We start from the raw sequence: 18784 nt of genomic DNA on the forward strand, positions 1-18784 counted from the left end.
CAGACCTCTTTTTATCAATAGCAAGGGGCTGTGGGAGTGAACAGGCCTTTCTCAAATGATGTACGACCGTACATAAATAACCAGCCATTTTTTGACCCCAAACCACAGTTTCTGTCGGCCCAAACATACACACCCTGATCTCGGTCTAACACACATCTCTAGCATCCACCTTTATGGAACCAGTAACCACATCCTCTTCACTCTTACAGATAACAACCACAGCCACCTAACAATGAAACGCAGGCTCTGCATAAAAAAACACATTCATTTGTGCTCAAATGATCAAGAACAGAAGAATATGAAAAGCAACATAGATGAGAGAAATGCAATGTTTAAAACTTCAATCATAAAACAGCACAGTTGTTATGAGACCACTGTTTATTGTCCAGTTTGAAAATTATACAGCAGCACCACATAAGAGTTTGATTGCTATCTTACAAAGAGGAAGGTGATTTGAGATCGGTTTGTAATATGACACAGAAAGCAGTCACAAAGAATCTTCTCTCTGTGAAATTAGATAAGCTTGGCCAAATGCATTTGCAAAGAAATCAGCGCAAACGTTTATACAGCGGTTTCAAGCGTATGTGTTTTACAATGGAGAGTTTAACAAGCAAATTGATTGGGATTCTCAAGACAGGAAACTTTATTTGAGCGATAAAACAAATGATCTTATGTAAACAAGTTGAGAAAAGTAAATAAATATGAAGACAGACTGTTATAACAAACAGTAGAGCGATCCCAAAAAGTAGATATGACACTTGTATAATAATAATGCTATTTAATTGCATACAAAATATTAAAATATTTCATGAACCATTTTTTCTTATATATATTCTATATTCTTTTGATGAAATGTTTTGCTTAACAAAGTGCTCGCTCTGCTGTCATTTTTTAATGCAATAATTAATATATTTTGAGTGTCCAAATACTTTTTAGGGCTGCTGTACATATACACTGCGGTTCAAAGGGTTGGGGTCCTTTTTTTTTTTTTTTTTTTTAAAGAAGTCTCTTATGCTCATCAAGGTTGCATTCATTTGATCCAAAAAAAAAAGTAAGATTGTAAAATATTATTTCAATTTAAAATGTAAAATAACTGTTTTCTGTTTTTCTGTTTTAATACATTTTCAATTGTAATTTATTCCTGCAATGTCAATGCTGAATTTTAGCAGGATTTTTAGTGATACTTTTTAAAAATTATTTATTTGATATAGAATCTTTACTGTCACTTTTGATCAATTAAATGCATCCTCACTGATAGCAGTATTAATTTCTTAAAAAAAAAAAAAATCTTACTGACTACAAACTTTTACCCAGTATAACATCCTATTTACATGCATCCACTGATTTCTAATGCACTGTAGGTAATTTTGTACATTTGTACTATGTCAAAGTTTATTTGAAAGAATCTCAGAATTCATGGCATGACAGGAATGGGCTCTTTTGAGAATCACTGAGCTGAAACGCCAATTTTGGGGTCCTCATGCATTGTCAGTACAGTAGCGAGATCGTACTCGGCCTGGTAAGAGTATTGGCCGTACCAGTAATGACAGTCTGGTAGAGGAGAGCTGTAGTAGACGTGCTCAGCAGAGCCTTGCTGGTGAAGGGCCATGTCTCTGGACGAAGGGCCCGAGCTGTAACCTGACAGTGAGCTCAATCGCTGCAGTATAGCTGGGTTAAACTGATAGGTGAGCTTGCGACGCACTTTCACAATCTCACCCGTGCGGCTGTAGTTGCGGAGAGCGCGTGCCATTTTCTGGTAGGTCATGGTCTTGCGGTTGCCCTTGCGCTGACCCCAGCATTCGGCCAGTTTTTCTTTATTTTTCGAGATGAAGTGGAAGATGCCGCTCCCTCGGTCCGTCCATTGGATGGAGTCGCCCATGTTGTCGTCGTGAAGAGCCTCGTGCAAATATTCATATAAGCGTAACTTCTTACGACCTAATGAGGAAGAGGAATACATGATGCATTCAGCACTTCTGTATTATGAAGAACTCAACTTTGTTGAAAACTGTGAACCGTGAAAAAGCTGAACAGTCAGTTTTAGGAGTATGTTAATGTCTACTCTACTTGAATGAATTAGGTTATTATTTCTGAAAAAAAGTGATTTGCTTATGCAGTACAGTTATTACTAAATGCACTTAGAGAGAAAAATCCAAAACATCCTTTTAACGTTAGCACATACTATCCCACATATTGAATCATTAAATTTTCAAGCACACAGAAACCTAATAATGTTGTACCTTTTCCGTGGCGCTGTGGTAAATTCGAGTAAAACACTGAAGGCTCAGCAGAACACAATGGCCCTAGAGACACATCTGGCACAATGTGAGACCATGACTGCAGATACAGAGAGACAAAACATGAGTAAAATATCACGGTATAACCATTGAAACAATTCAAGTGACAAATGAAATGAGTTGTAAACCTACTGAGGATTCATTCCAGTCATACATCGGTCCTGGAGGCTCAAAATGAGGTGTGAACTGATAGTATGAGATGGCATGTCTCACAGAGGACTGTTGACTTTCCAGATTCTCATAGTATTTATTTTCTGAAAGAGACAATTAGAAGAGAATGAATAATAATAAGGATGATCATTTATACTTAATACTACTGCAGAATATATTAAATTTTTTTCTACATTCATATTAATATTATATATTATGGTACCATTGTCACAGTGTCGTATCTGAGAGTGACGCTGAATTACATCAATGGCATCCTGAAAATCTTGATTGATGTCATTTTCAAGAGATCCCTGCAAGAAAGCAAGAAGAAAAAAATAGGCATGAATCTGAATTTTGTACATATTTGTGAAATAATGACTGTATTAGAGCTGTCTTGTTTCTCATCAAAATCTTATAAATGTAGAAAGTTTATTAAATATGTGCCTGTGGTTTCTAATAAATAAATAATAAAATAAACCATTCATATAATATAATATACATTTCTGAAACAATTAATGGTTTATCAAGTTTCAAATAATCAAGCAAATAAATACTACATAAAACAATGCATGCTACATGTACATGCTTGAGTCAAAAAAAAACTCACCATTCTGGCCTTGGAAAACCTAATTCTGCATTTATGTAGAGCTCAACTGTGTTCAACTGGAAATGTCCTCTATGTCTCAGTGATTATATGTGGACAGATATATTGTAGAACGACTACTGTTTTACTGGCCAACTTAGCAATGCGGCCTGTTATATACATGGGTCCATTTAAATGTGCCACGTCAACATAACATGGAGCTGTCAGTGATACTCTACTTCTCTTTTTGGAAATGAAGACCAGGTAGGACTCATAGTCCCTCTATTCTATAATCTCCATATCTCCATCCATGAAAAAAGATAGACAGCGGGAGAGAGAGAGAGAGGGGGACTAACCACTAGTTTATCCAGGATTCCTTCTCCTTTGTGAAAACATTTGCATTTCTGGTCAGAAGCTGTCAACGGCACTTTAGTTTATTGGTCCTGTAAAAATGTGTTGAGAAGCACCAAACAATAACCAATCTGATAATCACAGCAAGAGAAAAGCTGCAGAATGCTGAGAAATGTCATCTGAGGTGGGACGCTTCAAAAAAACAAGTGACAGAAAACCTTTTTTTTTTTTTTGTATATGGATTTTCATGTTCCTTTCATGCATATCTAAAAAATGGCACCAATTCAATGCTGTTTCGTTTATTTTAGCCAGAGTGTGAATAAGTATTTGCAAAGACTCCTTTGCCATGTATTGTTCTAAGCTCATAAAACAGCAGTTAATTCATTTCACCTTCTCATGACACAGGTTTTAAATATCAACTGACTGGCTCCCGTAGTTCCCCTTTCAGGTGTGCAGAGAATGAAAGTAAAGAGGCTTACTCATAAAAGAACCGGGTGTATTTTATGAGACCTCAGCACTTCAGTCGACTGAGATTACCGCTGTGTTCTGGCGAATAATCAATATGCTAGAAATTGTGCGGTGTTGGGTGGAAATCTATGGCCCAAAACTTATAACTATTATGACAATAGTTAATAAGCTATACTGGCAAAATGGCAAATGATTTCTGTGGTTATTTACATCAACATATGCTGTTATGTTTGTTGTATCGGTACACTTAACATTCATTGAAGTTGTCAAGATAAACGTCTTACATTTGATTATATAATGAATACTTTTGTCTCTTTTTAGTATGGTGTATGAATAACAAAAATAAGCACTTGACAAGCATCAAATGTGAGTAAAAATGGGCTTTGGCAGGTAGGTTTAGCTTAATGTGCAATTCAAACAACATACAAATCATCTACTAAGATCTGTCACAACTTCCACGTCATCTACCAACTTTGTTCTGGCACATAAATGAATACGCTATGTGCGCTGGTGGGTGGAAATGTATGGCCCCAAACTGTGTAAACAACTAATCTCGCTGACAATAGTTAATCAGCTATAATTTGAATCCCCTGGCAAATGTTTTCTGCTGTCATTTGTGTCAACAGGCCGTTATTTTTGTTGCATCTATGCATTTAACATACACTGAAGCTGTCAAGATGAAAGTCTTGTAAATGTCAGTAAAAATCAGACAACTTATTGTGGTAACTTTATTAGGAACTATAATAATACATGGTTTAAGTCGAAATTATGGACAGACTTCCATGAATTAAAATGAAAAATATATCAATTATCTACTAAAGAAAACACAATAAACCCAAAAATACTTTACATTACCATTCAGAAGTTTGGGATCAGTAAGATTTTGAATGATGTTGAAAGAAATCATTTATGCTCGCCAAGCCTACAGGACCTAGTGAAAAATAAATATACTAAAATGTATTTGAAATACATTTATTTCATTCTAAGTATACTACAAATACAAGTTTATACAAGTATACTTTAGGTATACTTTAAATATGTTGCATTTAAAGACCAATATTATTCAAAGATCATAAAATCCTCATCAGTAGTGACATTAAAACACATTTTAGGTATAATATTAAGAAAAGTGCATTGTGCACAAGTAGTACTCCAAATAAACTTATTTTTATATAAAAAAATTTATTTCTCAAGTGATATGGCAGTAAATATGATAATAGATTTGAACTATACTTGGTATGAAATAAAAGTATTTTAAATATAATATATATATATTTTAAATACAGTAAAAACAGTAATATTGTGAAATATTATTGCAACATAAAATAACTATTTTCTATTTTAATATATTTTAAAATGTCATTTATTCCTGTGATGGCAAAGTTGAATTTTCAGCTTCATTTCTTATGATTGACCATTTTTCATAAACATACTAAACAGTTGGACTGTTTAATATTTTTATGAAAACCACAACACATTTTTTTCATGAATTGTTTGATAAATAGAAAGTGTTAAAAAGCAGCATTTATTTTTTACTGTCACTTTTGACCAATTTAATGCACTGTTGCTGAGTAAAACTATTAATTTCTTTAAAATAAAATATAATAAAATAAATCTTACTGACCCGAAATGTATTAATGAAATTTTACACACACGCACACGCACACATACACACACACACACTCTGCCATTCAAAAGTTTGGGGTCAGTAATATTTTCCATAATATGTAATGCAAAATAGTTTCATTGTTTGTAAATTTTTTCATGAAACTTACGTTTGTACACTCCACACACCTGTTTATGTTTTTCTAATTTGTTTTCTTCTGTTGACAGGGTTTAACTGTTCTGCAACGTCTGTGGCAAACCTTGGAATTGTTTCCTGTCTGCTGTGGATGATAAAATGTGGGAAACTGCTTGAAGGATATGAAAACTCACAAGCTAATTACATTTGCACTTTAATCTTCAGCATTTAAAAAAACTGTTTAGCAGTAGAAATGTTGACATAGTGTCAGTGAGTCACTTCTGTTTGACATCTGAAATTACAGAAAGATAATAACTGAGCACTTGACAATAAAAAAAAGGTTAAGTTAAATATGTAAATAATAAATGAATGATTAACTAAATAGGTTATATTAAAAGAAAAATCTATATGGGCTTTAAATAAGCCTTATTTTGGTTCTGTCCCTTCCACGCTATCTGTAAATGTCTGTGAATTTTTCCATTGGTTTATGAATTTATGTTTGCTTTTCACGCCTGCCAAAGTATTTACATTTTCTGCCGAAGCAGTAGCCAGGGCTTTATCTTTTCAAACAAAGAGCTGCTTTCCTTCCCCTTCTCTTCAACTCCTATTCAAAAGGACCATTAATACCAAACCCAATGAGGGAAGGGCAGTATAACCACAACACAGCTCCTATTCAACTTCTTTATTTACTGGCACTCTATCAAAATAAGTTCCCAAAGTGCCTGCACAGGTAAACAGATCACTTAAGCTGTCTGAAGAAGTTAACCTCTGTAACGTGGCTTACTGATTCTGGGTAAGAGAACAATGCTGCTGTAATTGTTGTTGTCAGGCCTGGCTTGAGTCCTCTGTATATTTAATAGCAGAGCTTTATGGCAAACCATTTGTGGTCTTCTATTCAGTTAGAGGAGGTTAACAGCTGGCCCAAACCTTAACTGTTGTTACTTTGATTGCAAAAGCAAATAATTTGTATTCTTTTTAACGTTAATAGCAGCTAAAACATGTTTAATTTACTTGTTTGTTTGTTTGTTTGGATTATAAAAGCAAGTGAGTTGTATTACTTTCAAACTTAAGGGCAGCTAATACATTTTTAATGTATTTATTTTTTTCTGTTTTGATTATAAAAGAAAAATCTGTTCAAACTTAAGAGCAGCTAAAATGTTTGTTTGTGTTCTGTTTGTTTGTTTGGTAGGTTGGCTGTTTTCTATTTGTTTGTTTGTTTTACAGAAATAAATGAGTTGTATTCATTTCAAACTTAAGGGCAGCTAAACATTTGAATTAATTATTTTTCACTTGTTTTTTGTTTTGTTTTGTTTGTTTAAATGTTTGATTTACAAAAGCAATACATTTTATTCCTTTCAACCTTAAGACAAGTTAAGGATTTACTTATTTATTTTGGTTACAAAGCAAATTAATTGTATTCCTATAAGTCTTAAGATCAGCTTATTTATTTATTTATTCGTTTATTTCTTGTTTTTATTAATCACTTTATTTATTTACTTACTTTTAAACCAAATTGTAAAACAAATGCAATACACCACATTTTAAAATGTTTGCACGCGACAGTCTGATAAGTTTTTCCATCAACTGTCACATAATTCCATAATTGGAACACACCCAGTTGTTGAGAAATTTTTTTTTTCCTCATAGGTTTTTTCCAGTTCCTGATTTTTGGATGGATGTCATGAAATTAAACAAAGTATTTCATTTCATATACCCTAGTCCCTTGACCTAAACAGCATAGTGTAATGTCATAGTCAGTGAAGGGTATGACTATTCTCTGCATATATACCCCATTTAGATAAATAGGCATCTTAGAAGCATGTGAAGTTCATGCTGCTGTTATTGAAGCAAAAAAAGGGACAAACCTAATATTAAGACATTCAGAAATGAATCTTCAAATATTATTTTTATAAGGATAGTTCACCCAAATATGAAAATTCTGTCAGTATTTACTCATCCTCATATCGTTCCAAAAAAGCGTTTGCACCAAACTATGGAAGCATCAAAAACTATGGAAGTCAATGGCTACTGTCAACAGTTTGGTTAACTAGACTTCCAGACTGCACTGTATAAGCATCTGGAATATTATCCTGCATTTGCATGTTCTCTTAAAAAAAATAATGCTTCTTTATTGGTGTCATGGTTCCATGAAAAACCTTTAACATCCAAGGAAACTTTCCATTGTACCAAAGGTTCTGTATAGTGGATAGATGTTTTTTGATCATTAAATCGTTCTTGACGAGAGAAAAAAAGGTTTTGAAATATTCTTTGGGGAGTCCAAAATTATTATTGATGTTGATATGAATATTAGTTTATGATGGAATCAGTTGCTCCGTTCTATGTTTTTCATTCCCAAGCATTGCTTGCTTGTATTTTACATTAAATGGATGTTACATTTAAACTAAAACCAGATTTCAATACAAAACATGAACACTATAGCTTAACATTATGTTCAGAAATAGCAAAAATATAAGGTTATTAATACTGCTTTTCGTTCTGACTGTACACCAAGCTTCAACATGAGGTAATTGTTTATTGGCACAGCAATATAAATATTCAGATTAAACTAACTGACAAAAGTGTCTTGCTGTAGATCAAATCTTTGGAGAGCCAAATAAATGTATTCACATTTACAGAACCACAGGGAGTGTACAATATATATATTTCAATGGTTATTTAGATGAAAAAGAATGATTATACATGGCTTTTTGTACAAGTGCCTCAGGTAATTGCTCAAAAACATTCCATTTACATGGAAATTGAACATGATACCAAACCTGAAACAAAATAGTAACCGTTTTTTTCAGCACGACACTTCATTAGATCATATACAGCTGTGGGTTTTTTTTCCTCAGGAAAGCCCTACAGCTAACAGGATCCCTCAGCAGCAAGCTCCTGATCATTATTGCACATGTAAGGGAATTCCCCTTCAAAAGAGCTACTTGCATTGGTGTGATGTTAACAGAGATGGAAGATATACAAATTGTGTTAAATACTTGCTAAGGACATGACAGCAAACAACAACAAAAAAGATAATTAAATGACATTGTGCAAAATCAAGCAAACAATACTTTTACACGCTTTCAGGCCTTTTTAACTTCTAAACCACTTTGAATGACTTCTAGTGATCACTGACATATCTCAAACAGGTCCAAGGCTCTTCCAAAATGCACTTTATGTTAAATGCAATTATGTGTTTTAAAGGCATCGGATGTAAACTAATGCGGAAACCATTTACCCTAAAAACGAAATATGCGTTTAAGGACCCTAAATCTTGACTTCATAACAAATGATAGATAGCTTAAGAGTTTATAAATAATCAACAATTAAAGTGATATCAATTTCACCTCCGAATTAAAAAAAAAAAGCTAAACAAAAAGATAATGACTTGTGTCTTGCTATTTCAAAACCCCCCCCCCCCCCCCCCATATTGGCTATATATAATTTTTTTTCTGGCCAAAATATATTACAGATATAATTAAAACATATGCTATATACTGTATAGGTTTACAGTATTAAGGAAATATATTTTTTGCCAAGCTGTAGTACAAAATGTACTTCAAGAACAAAAAAATACATTTTTAAATGTAATTTTAAAAAGGATTTTGAGTAAATGCAAAACCTTTTTTTTTGTAGATATTTAGATCAATGTAAGTAAATAAATTTAGACTCAATATTTATAAAGAGGCCAAAAATATATGATGAAATAGTTAACTAAAACAACAACAAAAAAATCTTTTGAAATGTATTTAAAATATATCTGAAAAAGTATTGTTAGCCATTTGGATGAGGTCATCATGTTTACTGTGAATAAGTGTTAATATTAACCGTTAATAACATTATTAATATGTCGTGGATGGTCAATTTTGTAAACAGTCAGACTTAGGATCCCTAAACTGAGGATGTTATGCCCAAAAATATGTGATTCTTGCAGACGATTTTATAGAGGTCATAAGAACTGATCCAAAACACAAAAAAAGCAAAACAGAATTAATTACAGTTTCAATCCACACAACCAAAAGACATTTCTATGTGCGCATTAACTCAAGAGCAGTCTGTGTATGTTGTAACCATGTTGCCCATTCGCTGTGTGACAGTCCTACAGTGCTGCCTGCTGGAACCGTGAAACTTGCTTTGAGTCCGAGTCTGGTGTCCATTAAAAGAGAACATCCTCTCCATATCCTCAAACATATCATCAAACTTGTCACCACCAAAAGAGTGCTGGAAGTGCCTCCTGTGCCTGCTGCGTGCTTCTTCGTGGGCCTGAAAGTGCCTCTCAAAATGTCTTTTATTATGCAAATGAGGATTGTGTCCAAACTTGTCAGAGCCTCTGAATATATCATGGAAGTTGAAGCTAAAATGTTGATGGAAGTGGTCACCGCCTCCTCTCGGACTCTCTCTGGAGAACGGACTGCTCCTCATCTGATCGTACTCCTTTCTCCGATTGTCATCTGATAATGTTTCATATGCTGGGAATGAAAAATACATAGCTTAAAGAACTGATCAACACATAAAATGTTCAGAAGGGTGTGTCGTGTGTTGTTTTACACAGGTATGCTGACTCACCCTCAGCGATCTCTCTGAACTTTGTCTCTGCGTCAGGGCTTTTGTTTTTATCAGGGTGATACCTCATGGCTAATTTATGGAAAGCCTTTTTGATCTGCCGGTCAGATGCATCTTTGGGTACATCCAGGATCTCGTAGTAGTCTTTCTCGGCCAGAATGAACTCTGTGATGAGCAGAATGCTCACAGCCAAAGTGAACGCTGACTGAGCTGTTGCCATGCCTGTGGTCAGACCTGTTAACAGCAAACAAGAGGCGAGATCACAGTTCATTTGTTGGTTTTGTGTCATGAGACAATTCAAAGGAATATTCAACACACACACACACACACACACACACACACACATATATACAAACATACATACATTTTAATCAGCATAAATTATAATGTGTAGTCCATCTGTATATGTACTGTATTTCTTTTTATGACATGCAAACATTTTTTTTTTACATTTTAATCAGCATAAGTGGTACCATATTGTATAAAAAAACTTCATCATCCTAATGTATTATTGTTTGCTTGGCTGTAATGAGAATAGGTGTAAATGTGCCACAATTAATCCTAAAATGTGCTTGTGAGTTTGACGTGCCTAAAAAGAGATGCAGATATATTTTGAATCGTTGTCAACTATAAATAGTAATAAAAAAAGAGCTTCATTTTCTTAAAGCAATATATAATTTCCTATTGCTTTTGATTTATGATCTGGACATGTTCTTGACAGCTTCAAACTGAGTTATGTTTTTACCTGTTTAACATTATCCTCCTCCTCAAAACATGCGACAGAACAGAATGATTCTCTAACATATCTAAACAGCTATATGTATCAGATATGAAGTAAAACATTTGAGCTATAGTAAAACTGCTGGTTTTTACTTACCCGCTGCTGGTTTCCGTCCCAGAGTTACAACAAACGAAGAACAGCTGATCGTTTTTCTGAGCGCTGTGACAGAGCTAAAGGTACTGCTCCACGACTCGCAACGCGATTGGCTGACTCCCGCGATGAATGACTATGAGCGTTTTGATTGGTCCACATCGCCCGAACGTCACTTCCTGTTTCTGTAGCGGGAGTGAGCTGTCAAACTGTTGAAGGACCGCACTCAAAGGACAATACAAGTTGTTTTTGTCCGTAAGACATCATTATACCTGTTTTAAAAGTATATTTCTAAAGCAGTTTTATGCGTGTCCACCTTGGAAAAAACAGGTGAGATTCTTAAAGCAGACTGAGCCTGCAAAAGAGGCACAAGGTGTTTTGTCAATCATGATTACTCGTTTTATTGCCTCATGTCCTGCTGAATTTTTTTCCTGCAGAGAATTAGCTTTCAGTGACCATATAAGAAACTGACAGCATCCCAGACATTCCCGTTATGGAAACATGGACAAAGCTCAACTGTGGGCTGAGACTGCAAGTCTCCTTGCCAAAATAATGGCATTAAAAAAACGATAGGAATGTAGATCACGTCTGTAGATCAGGAAGTAATGCAGTAAGAAAAAAATAATAATTGCAGGGCTACTTCAATATTTTAGGGTTATCTGTCATTCTTACGCTCTCTCTCTCTCTCTCTCTCTCTCTATATATATATAAATAGAATTATATATAAGATATATATAAAGATTTAGTTAGAAAGGGGATTTTATGAATAATAATTAAATGAATAATCTCATGGACATGTAGGCACAAAGGAGGTCATAATAATATTGTGGTAACATTGACATTTTAGTCAATAATTTTGGTTATTTACAATAAGCAATGCATCCTATTTCTCAAAGTGAGGTCTCAGACAGACAGGGGGTTCCTTGAAAAAAGGAAATCCAAGACAATTCCTGAATTATCAAAAATCTCACTTTTCCAGTCGGCTGGGTTATGGAAACATTTTTCACGTTCATTTTTTTTCAATGATAAAATAAAAGAATAAAATAAAAGACTTCGAAAACCAGAGAAACTAGACTGTGTATGTTTTTAAAGATGGACATGAATGACTCATCCTGGGTTTTTGTAAACCTGCTTCATGAGGGAACTGCTGGGGGTTTGAGAGCTAATGAAAAGCAAATAAATAAATAATAAAAATGTAAAAATGAATTAAATCATTTTAAAATACAAAAATATTTTCAAAACAAAACACATTTTAGGTGTTGACCTGCACGTCAAGTGACCATTAACCATCATCAGATAAATGTCAACATGCAAATAGGTTGATACATTATTGAAATATTAACTATTAAATATTATAAATATTTGCCAAGTAAATAGACAATAGAGGTTCAGACAAAAAAGTTTGTGAATCCAAATAAAATCAGCAGTGGTGCAGTACAAAGCTTTTAAATATAGGTATAGTGAAAAAACTGCATGTTAAATGAGCTAAATGAGATTTGAATTAACACTAAAAACACTTGTTTTCCCATTCATAAGCATAGGTTAAAGCTTTTTATTTTAGTACCTGTCAGTAACACTTATATTTTTAGTTTTTGTGTCGTGGCTTTGCAGAAGTGTGAGGATATGAAATGGATTTAATAAGGCCTGTCATTCTTTCCATACATGCATGGCCACATGGTGTCAGTGTGGCAGAGGTCACCTCATTGTTATAGGTGATGTTCATTCACAGACTGGCAGAGAGTGCTTAAAAATAGTCATTAATTCGGCATGGCTGTGACCTACAGTAAATAACAAGGTTTTAAACGGTAATAAACAGCACAAGCCTTGAGGGAGAATTATTGATGGAGCAAAAGATTGGTGCCTTAAAAACAGCTAATCCATACAAAATAAAATCAAGTGGCCCTCTAAAAAGAGAAACTACAGTTTTATTGATCAGCACAACTCTTAAGTGTTTGGATGATGTCAGTATCTACAAGTGCACTGTTCTTTGAATGTATCTGACTTTGTCTTGTTTGGGAGGTCAGACCGTATCATTGTCACGGTCTATTCAATTTCAAAATAAATCTGCTGTTTTTGTAATATTTTCCAATCGAATGATCTTATTGCTCATATTTTTTTTAGAGGCCATTTCCTAAATGACGTAATTTACACTGTATTGTATTTGATAAGAGGCATACAATGCTGTCTTATTCTCACTTCTGTCTTCCCTCCCGCCCTTCGTCAACATCGGTCTCCACTTTTATCAGCCTCTAAATGCTCTAATTCCATTTCCCAAAAGCCACCTTGGATGCAGTTGCCTTAGGTTTCCATTTTGCCTCAAATCCAAACAAAGTTTGTGCAGTGAAAAGACAAACCAATTATGTTGTGTCATTTGGCAATTCCATAAAGGTTAAATGCTTTGTAGCATGTTTTATTGTAACTTAAGCACATTAACCAAGACCCTTTCATGAGTTAATTTACTTTCACATGAAGGATGAAGTCTATTCTTTTTTGGTGCATAAATGGGATTTAATTTTTTAAACATGCTACAAGTGCACAATTATGGCCTAGCTAAATAAATAAATATTTTATAATACATATTTTGAGAATAATGAAACCCATAAGAGACTCCTCATCCAAAAGATTAACTGTTTTGAATGTATGAGGAACTATATTCAGGCGCATTAAATATTCAGTATTGCTCTATTATTTATGGGAACAGAGGGAATAGAAGCATAGAAATTTCTGGAGGGAAATATAATTATGAATCTGATGGCTGAAAATTTTGACTGATGATTGTGCGAATCCCGTTTTTTTAGTAAAGGAACATTCTCTTTTCATTTCACTTTATTTAAGGAACAAATTTCTAAATGTGTGAAGGCATTCTCTACACAGTTACTTTGACAGAAAACAGGCTTTGCGGTACTAAGAAATTAGGGTGTGTGAAAGTACGAGAGCAACACGGTGACTATGGAATCCGTCACACATCATTTTAATCCTATAGAACTTTTTATACAGAGGCTCTTCTGTATTATCATTTAAATGAGGAATGGAAAATAACGTTACTTTAATCACATTAAATGGATTGCAATTTACATAGGTCAGGTAAACAATTCACAGTGCTTTAAATGAAACAAAAAGACAGTATGTAATTGAAAAATGTGACCACCTGACCAGATCAAAGATCTCTCTCCTCTCTCTCTCTCTCTCTCTCTATATATATATATATACAATGACAATCACATCTGCAGCTCATTTTTGTGCTAAATATCTTTCTATACTGGGAAATAATTTTAATTATACCTTGATTTTCTTTAAATAAGAGCCATTATTCTTGATACAAGACTTTATGATGGTAATGAGTCACTTAGTGTAGAATGGCTGGTTCATTACCTGTAAATCACAGGCCATATTACCACACAAAGGCGAGGTGCCATTAGTCATATCATCTGTCAGAAACTCCAAGGAAACCTCAGTCTATGAACATCTACAGTTACATACATTTACAGTTTAGCACATGCACATGCACATGCACCAATTAAATGGAAACAGATCTCCTTTGTTCTCTTTATAGCAGTACAAGTAGTATATTTCTTATTTTAATAGGAACAAATGACCCTGCCAAATTATGCAGAAACTTTCCATAGCCAAAATCACTTCAGTTGTTAGAAAAAACTTGAAAATCGGTGTATAAGTGTGTGTTTAGACCATGCAGTCTTCAGCAGCAGGAACGGTGATGGGTGATCAGTGTCCTTGAGGTTTTAGCTGTAGTACAGGTAGATCCATGGGTTTGTGCAGCTGTTAAGACTGGCGAGGAGCATGATAGTGACAAACACTGGCCCTGTAGAACATAAAGAATCACACACAAAATAAGAAATTGCACATATATAGGAAGTGTTCAGACTTGGAATCAACCGATTGTGTGCTCTGGGCAAAAATACTGCCTGTTTGCACCAGCTGGTGTCTACACATGAATCAGTTTAATCTGATCTGGTCTTTTGTCGGCTACTAATGAATGGTTTTACTAATGTCTATTTATCTGCTAGATCTGCAGCTGAGGGGAGATAGACAGTTCCCACAACAGAACATGGTTGTGAGTAATCATATATGACTTATACACATCAATGGGCCTTTATTCACATCTATTATCGTAAGAGTTAAATATTACCACACCATGTGGTTATACCAGTATATGTAGACATACATTTGTATTATTTGATATGGGACATTATTTTATTCACCAATGCCTAAATAAACATATTATATACAATTATGATGCATTATATAAAAACTGTTTCTTATAAAAAAATATTTATATATTTTTATGCAATTAAACTTGAACATAAAAATAAAGTTGAATAAAAAACCAAAATATGTAGAAATATTTTCAAATATTTTATTATCATATTTAAAGTAAGTATTGTGGATTCTGCACTTTCATTTGTAATATTTGCAGATTTGTGGTCTAAATGAGGACAAAACCTGTGATGTGAAAAAAACCAGTTCCTTTTAAAAATGTTTTATATTTTGAATGCATTTAAACCTGAACATAAAAAGAATATTACAAAAATTTAGAAATGTTTAAAAATACAATATTGTAAAATATTAAAAAATATTCTACGATAATATTTGAAGGTAATATTTATGATTCAGCACTTTTATTTGTAATATTTGCAGATGTGTGGTCAAACTGAGGACAAAACCTGTGATGTGAAAAAAAACTGTTCCTTTTCAAAATATTTTATATTTTTTAATGCATTTAGACCTGAACATAAAAAAGAATATTTAAAAAAATGTAGAAGTGTTAAAAAATATAATATTGTAAAATATATGTTTTAATATTATATGATAATATTTAGAGGTAATATTTATGATTCAGCACTTTTATTTGTAATATTTGCAGATTTGTGGACAGACTGAGGACAGAACCTGTAATTCAAAAAAATTCCTTAATGAAAATTAGCATTTCTTTTTCAATGCATTTCAACCTGAACATAAAAAGAGAGGTTTTAGAAAAATAGTGGGGGGAAATATGCATAAATATTTACAAATATAATATTAAAAAATATTTAGTACGATTTTATGATGACATTTAAAATAAATATTTAAGACATAGGTGGCTCACATAATCAAATAAGCAGATTTGTGAAATAGATGCTCTTCCATTGACGTTTATGATGTTCTTTGAATCTCAAACCATACCGGAGAACATGATTATAAGGTTTTACACAAACCTGTGGAGCTGCCTTTTGGTTTATTTTCAGTGCATCTTCATACTCCTTGATAAACTGATAATACTGTGTAACTTGTAAGAAAAAAACATCTTTTACAAAGTCAAATAAAAATGCCAAACAGAAGCATATCAGGAGAGCTACTTTGACTTGCCTTGCGTGGGCGCACTGCTTGGACTCCAAGCTGACCAGAGCTGGACCACGAAGAACGGGCTCCAGCAGAGGGTGTACACCAGGATGATAATAAAAGTCATTTTGACAGTCTTCAGCATTGCGCTTGATATCCCTTTAGAGCTGGAGCGCCCATCACCTGTGCTGCTCTGCAAGGCTTTCCTCTTCATGTTGAAATAGATCCCTGCGCAAATCTTTATCTGACAATACATCAAGATTACGGCTGGCAGAACAAACACGGACAGAGTGATCCACGTTATGTATATTCTACCTCCCCAGGGCTCAGTAAACGTCGCCCAGCAGTCGAAAACATTCATCTCAACTTCTTGGAGAGAGAAGATGAACATCTGCGGAGCGCTGAACGCCAGGGAGATGAGCCATGCTGCGCTTATGGCAACATACCTGCGGAAAGACCCTCTAAAGAACGACACCATGGGTTTGCAGACCGCGTGATAACGATCTATGGTCATGGCCACTATCATGTACGTGGACGCGAACATCCCGACCACCTGAAGATACTTCACCGCTCTGCACACCAGATCGGAGCCTCTGAACCGGTGCGTAATCTCCATGGATAACTGCGGCAGGACTTGGAAGAAAGCGACCACCAGGTCAGCCAGGCACAGGTGCAGAAGAAACAGCTGAGTTCGAGTCCGTCTTTTTCGTCTTTTCCAAAGAGCACGGAGGAGGAATAAATTGCTAAATGTTGCCAGCACGAAAATGCAGCCAAGAACTGCAGCTTTCACGAGCGCCAAGTGTCCCTCGGATGAACCAAACGCTTCCTGCGCACTGGAGCAGTTACCGCTGCTGCAGTTAAGGTTATCAGCCATTGTAAATTAAATCCTACCTTAGAAAGTCAGTGTGACTGTTTAGTATGTTATGTGAGAAGGTGCTTGACTGCTGCACTTGAGCGCTGACGCACACGGCACGGTGCGCTATGGCGCAAATTGGTGCTGAGGACCACAACGTGCACCGGTACCTGTGCTCACGCACGTCAGACATTCAGTCATACATTCAATTATGCGCTGAACAAACACTTGACAAATTTTTTTGCAGTTGAGCTCATTAATATTTTTGAGGTCAATCGCAACCTGGCATCACTAAAGTAGCCTTGTTATTTAATTCCCATAAGGTTTTAGCATTTAAATATCATCTATGATTTTGATATTATTAACCATGAAAAGTGACAAAAGAGTGCTGCAGTGTGATTAATTGTGTATATAAAATGACTTTAAACGGCTTTTTCTGTTTTCTGTATAATGCATATTAAGATGAATCTGTTTCTTCATCAGAACAGATTTGCAGAAGACTTTAACGTTTAACTTTAAACACTCACTTCTGGCCAAAATAAGTCCACTTGCTCACTAATGGATCCTCTGCAGTGAATGGGTGCCGTCAGAATGAGAGTCCAAACAGGTGTTTGATCTGTGATATTTCTCTCCCGATTCAGATGAGAAGACATTAAGTGATGGACTGGAGTGGTGTGGATTCTTGTTATGTTTGTATCAGCTGTTTGGACTCGGGGACCCATTCACTGCAGAGGATCCATTAGTGAGCAAGTGATGTGATGCTAAATTTCTCCAAATCTGTTCAGATGAAGAAACAAACTCATCTACAACTTGGATGACCTGAGCTGAGGGTGAGCACATTTTCAGTTTTGGGTGAACTATTCCTTTAACAGAGAGACCTTTAAAGTGCATTTTGTGTTGCATTACGGAACTAGGTAAACAGCTAAATATATTACCAGCCCCATTGATTGAATTATGTCAGCTTTTTAATTCCTTTTAACCTTTCCTGCAAAAAAAACAAAAAAAAACACCCATCATTTGTAAAGAGTGAGAGAGACATCTAAATAAGCAAACCCTCAAGTATAACAGTAAAGTTCATGTTGAAATGGCATATTCTATATAATAAATTGTAGCATATTTCAGATTTAATTAAGCAGAACGTTTTGATGTCACTGAAGTAAAGTCAAGCTTTTGATCATCATTCTTTTGTGATTGTGTGTGTGTGTGTGTGTGTTTTAGATTCAAAACACTGGTAATTAATTGACTTTGATATTTGATGAGTGCTTTGACTATTATGACTAAATGTGACTAATGAGCTTGATTTATTTGCTATGATTTATTTCAAGCATTTTTTTTTTACTTTACTGCAAAGACTTGTAATAAAGCTTCTATATTATATTAAAGTATAGGCCTATAATTGTGTTTGGTACTTTTGTATTTTATTGTAGACAAAACATCTCTAGCAAGCATCGAAACAATTAAATTTTTTTACAGACTTCACCTGTGTACCTTAAAGCGGTCATATGATGCTGCTAAAAGGAACATTATTTGGTGTAATAAAATGTGTTTATGCGTTTTAAAGTAAAAAAAAACA

General features: G+C 34.5%; 3 protein-coding genes across 3 annotated transcripts; all 3 read right to left on the bottom strand.

Moving 5' to 3' along the window:
* Positions 1-1447: 1447 nt before the first annotated feature.
* Positions 1448-3302, bottom strand: LOC107590981 (transcription factor Spi-C-like). The gene is made up of 5 exons (XM_016279954.1): positions 3267-3302; positions 2668-2755; positions 2427-2548; positions 2238-2334; positions 1448-1935 (listed from the first exon to the last, which is right to left on the bottom strand). Exons 1-5 carry the CDS (start codon positions 3300-3302, stop codon positions 1448-1450), a joined length of 831 nt encoding a protein of 276 aa, XP_016135440.1.
* A 6205-nt stretch (positions 3303-9507) lies between these two features.
* Positions 9508-11093, bottom strand: dnajb9b (DnaJ heat shock protein family (Hsp40) member B9b). The gene is made up of 3 exons (XM_016278901.1): positions 11028-11093; positions 10154-10384; positions 9508-10056 (listed from the first exon to the last, which is right to left on the bottom strand). The coding sequence occupies exons 2-3, from the start codon at positions 10368-10370 to the stop codon at positions 9632-9634; spliced, it is 642 nt and encodes a 213-aa protein (XP_016134387.1). The 5' UTR covers positions 10371-10384; positions 11028-11093; the 3' UTR covers positions 9508-9631.
* A 3668-nt stretch (positions 11094-14761) lies between these two features.
* avpr2l (arginine vasopressin receptor 2, like) lies at positions 14762-17232 on the bottom strand. Its single transcript, XM_016278891.1, has 2 exons — positions 16386-17232; positions 14762-14841 (listed from the first exon to the last, which is right to left on the bottom strand). Exons 1-2 carry the CDS (start codon positions 17230-17232, stop codon positions 14762-14764), a joined length of 927 nt encoding a protein of 308 aa, XP_016134377.1.
* Between the last annotated feature and the right edge of the window lie 1552 nt (positions 17233-18784).

This window comes from Sinocyclocheilus grahami, unplaced genomic scaffold (assembly GCF_001515645.1).
Source record: "Sinocyclocheilus grahami isolate Dianchi unplaced genomic scaffold, SAMN03320097.WGS_v1.1 scaffold8.1, whole genome shotgun sequence".
Lineage (NCBI taxonomy): Eukaryota > Metazoa > Chordata > Actinopteri > Cypriniformes > Cyprinidae > Sinocyclocheilus > Sinocyclocheilus grahami.

What these genes read in the sequence shown, in the direction of transcription:
- LOC107590981 (XM_016279954.1), bottom strand. Translation starts at nt 3,302, where the DNA reads ATGAGTCCTACCTGGTCTTCATTTCCAAAAAGAGAA. An exon ending in CTTCATTTCCAAAAAGAGAA is followed by an intron (nt 2,756 to 3,266) that starts GTAGAGTATCAC and finishes GCTTTCTTGCAG; the next exon opens with GGATCTCTTGAAAATGACAT. An exon ending in GATACGACACTGTGACAATG is followed by an intron (nt 2,549 to 2,667) that starts GTACCATAATAT and finishes TGTCTCTTTCAG; the next exon opens with AAAATAAATACTATGAGAAT.
- dnajb9b (XM_016278901.1), bottom strand. Translation starts at nt 10,370, where the DNA reads ATGGCAACAGCTCAGTCAGCGTTCACTTTGGCTGTGAGCATTCTGCTC. An exon ending in GTTCAGAGAGATCGCTGAGG is followed by an intron (nt 10,057 to 10,153) that starts GTGAGTCAGCAT and finishes TTTCATTCCCAG; the next exon opens with CATATGAAACATTATCAGAT.
- avpr2l (XM_016278891.1), bottom strand. Translation starts at nt 17,232, where the DNA reads ATGGCTGATAACCTTAACTGCAGCAGCGGTAACTGCTCCAGTGCGCAG. An exon ending in AAGCAGTGCGCCCACGCAAG is followed by an intron (nt 14,842 to 16,385) that starts GCAAGTCAAAGT and finishes TATGTTCTACAG; the next exon opens with GGCCAGTGTTTGTCACTATC.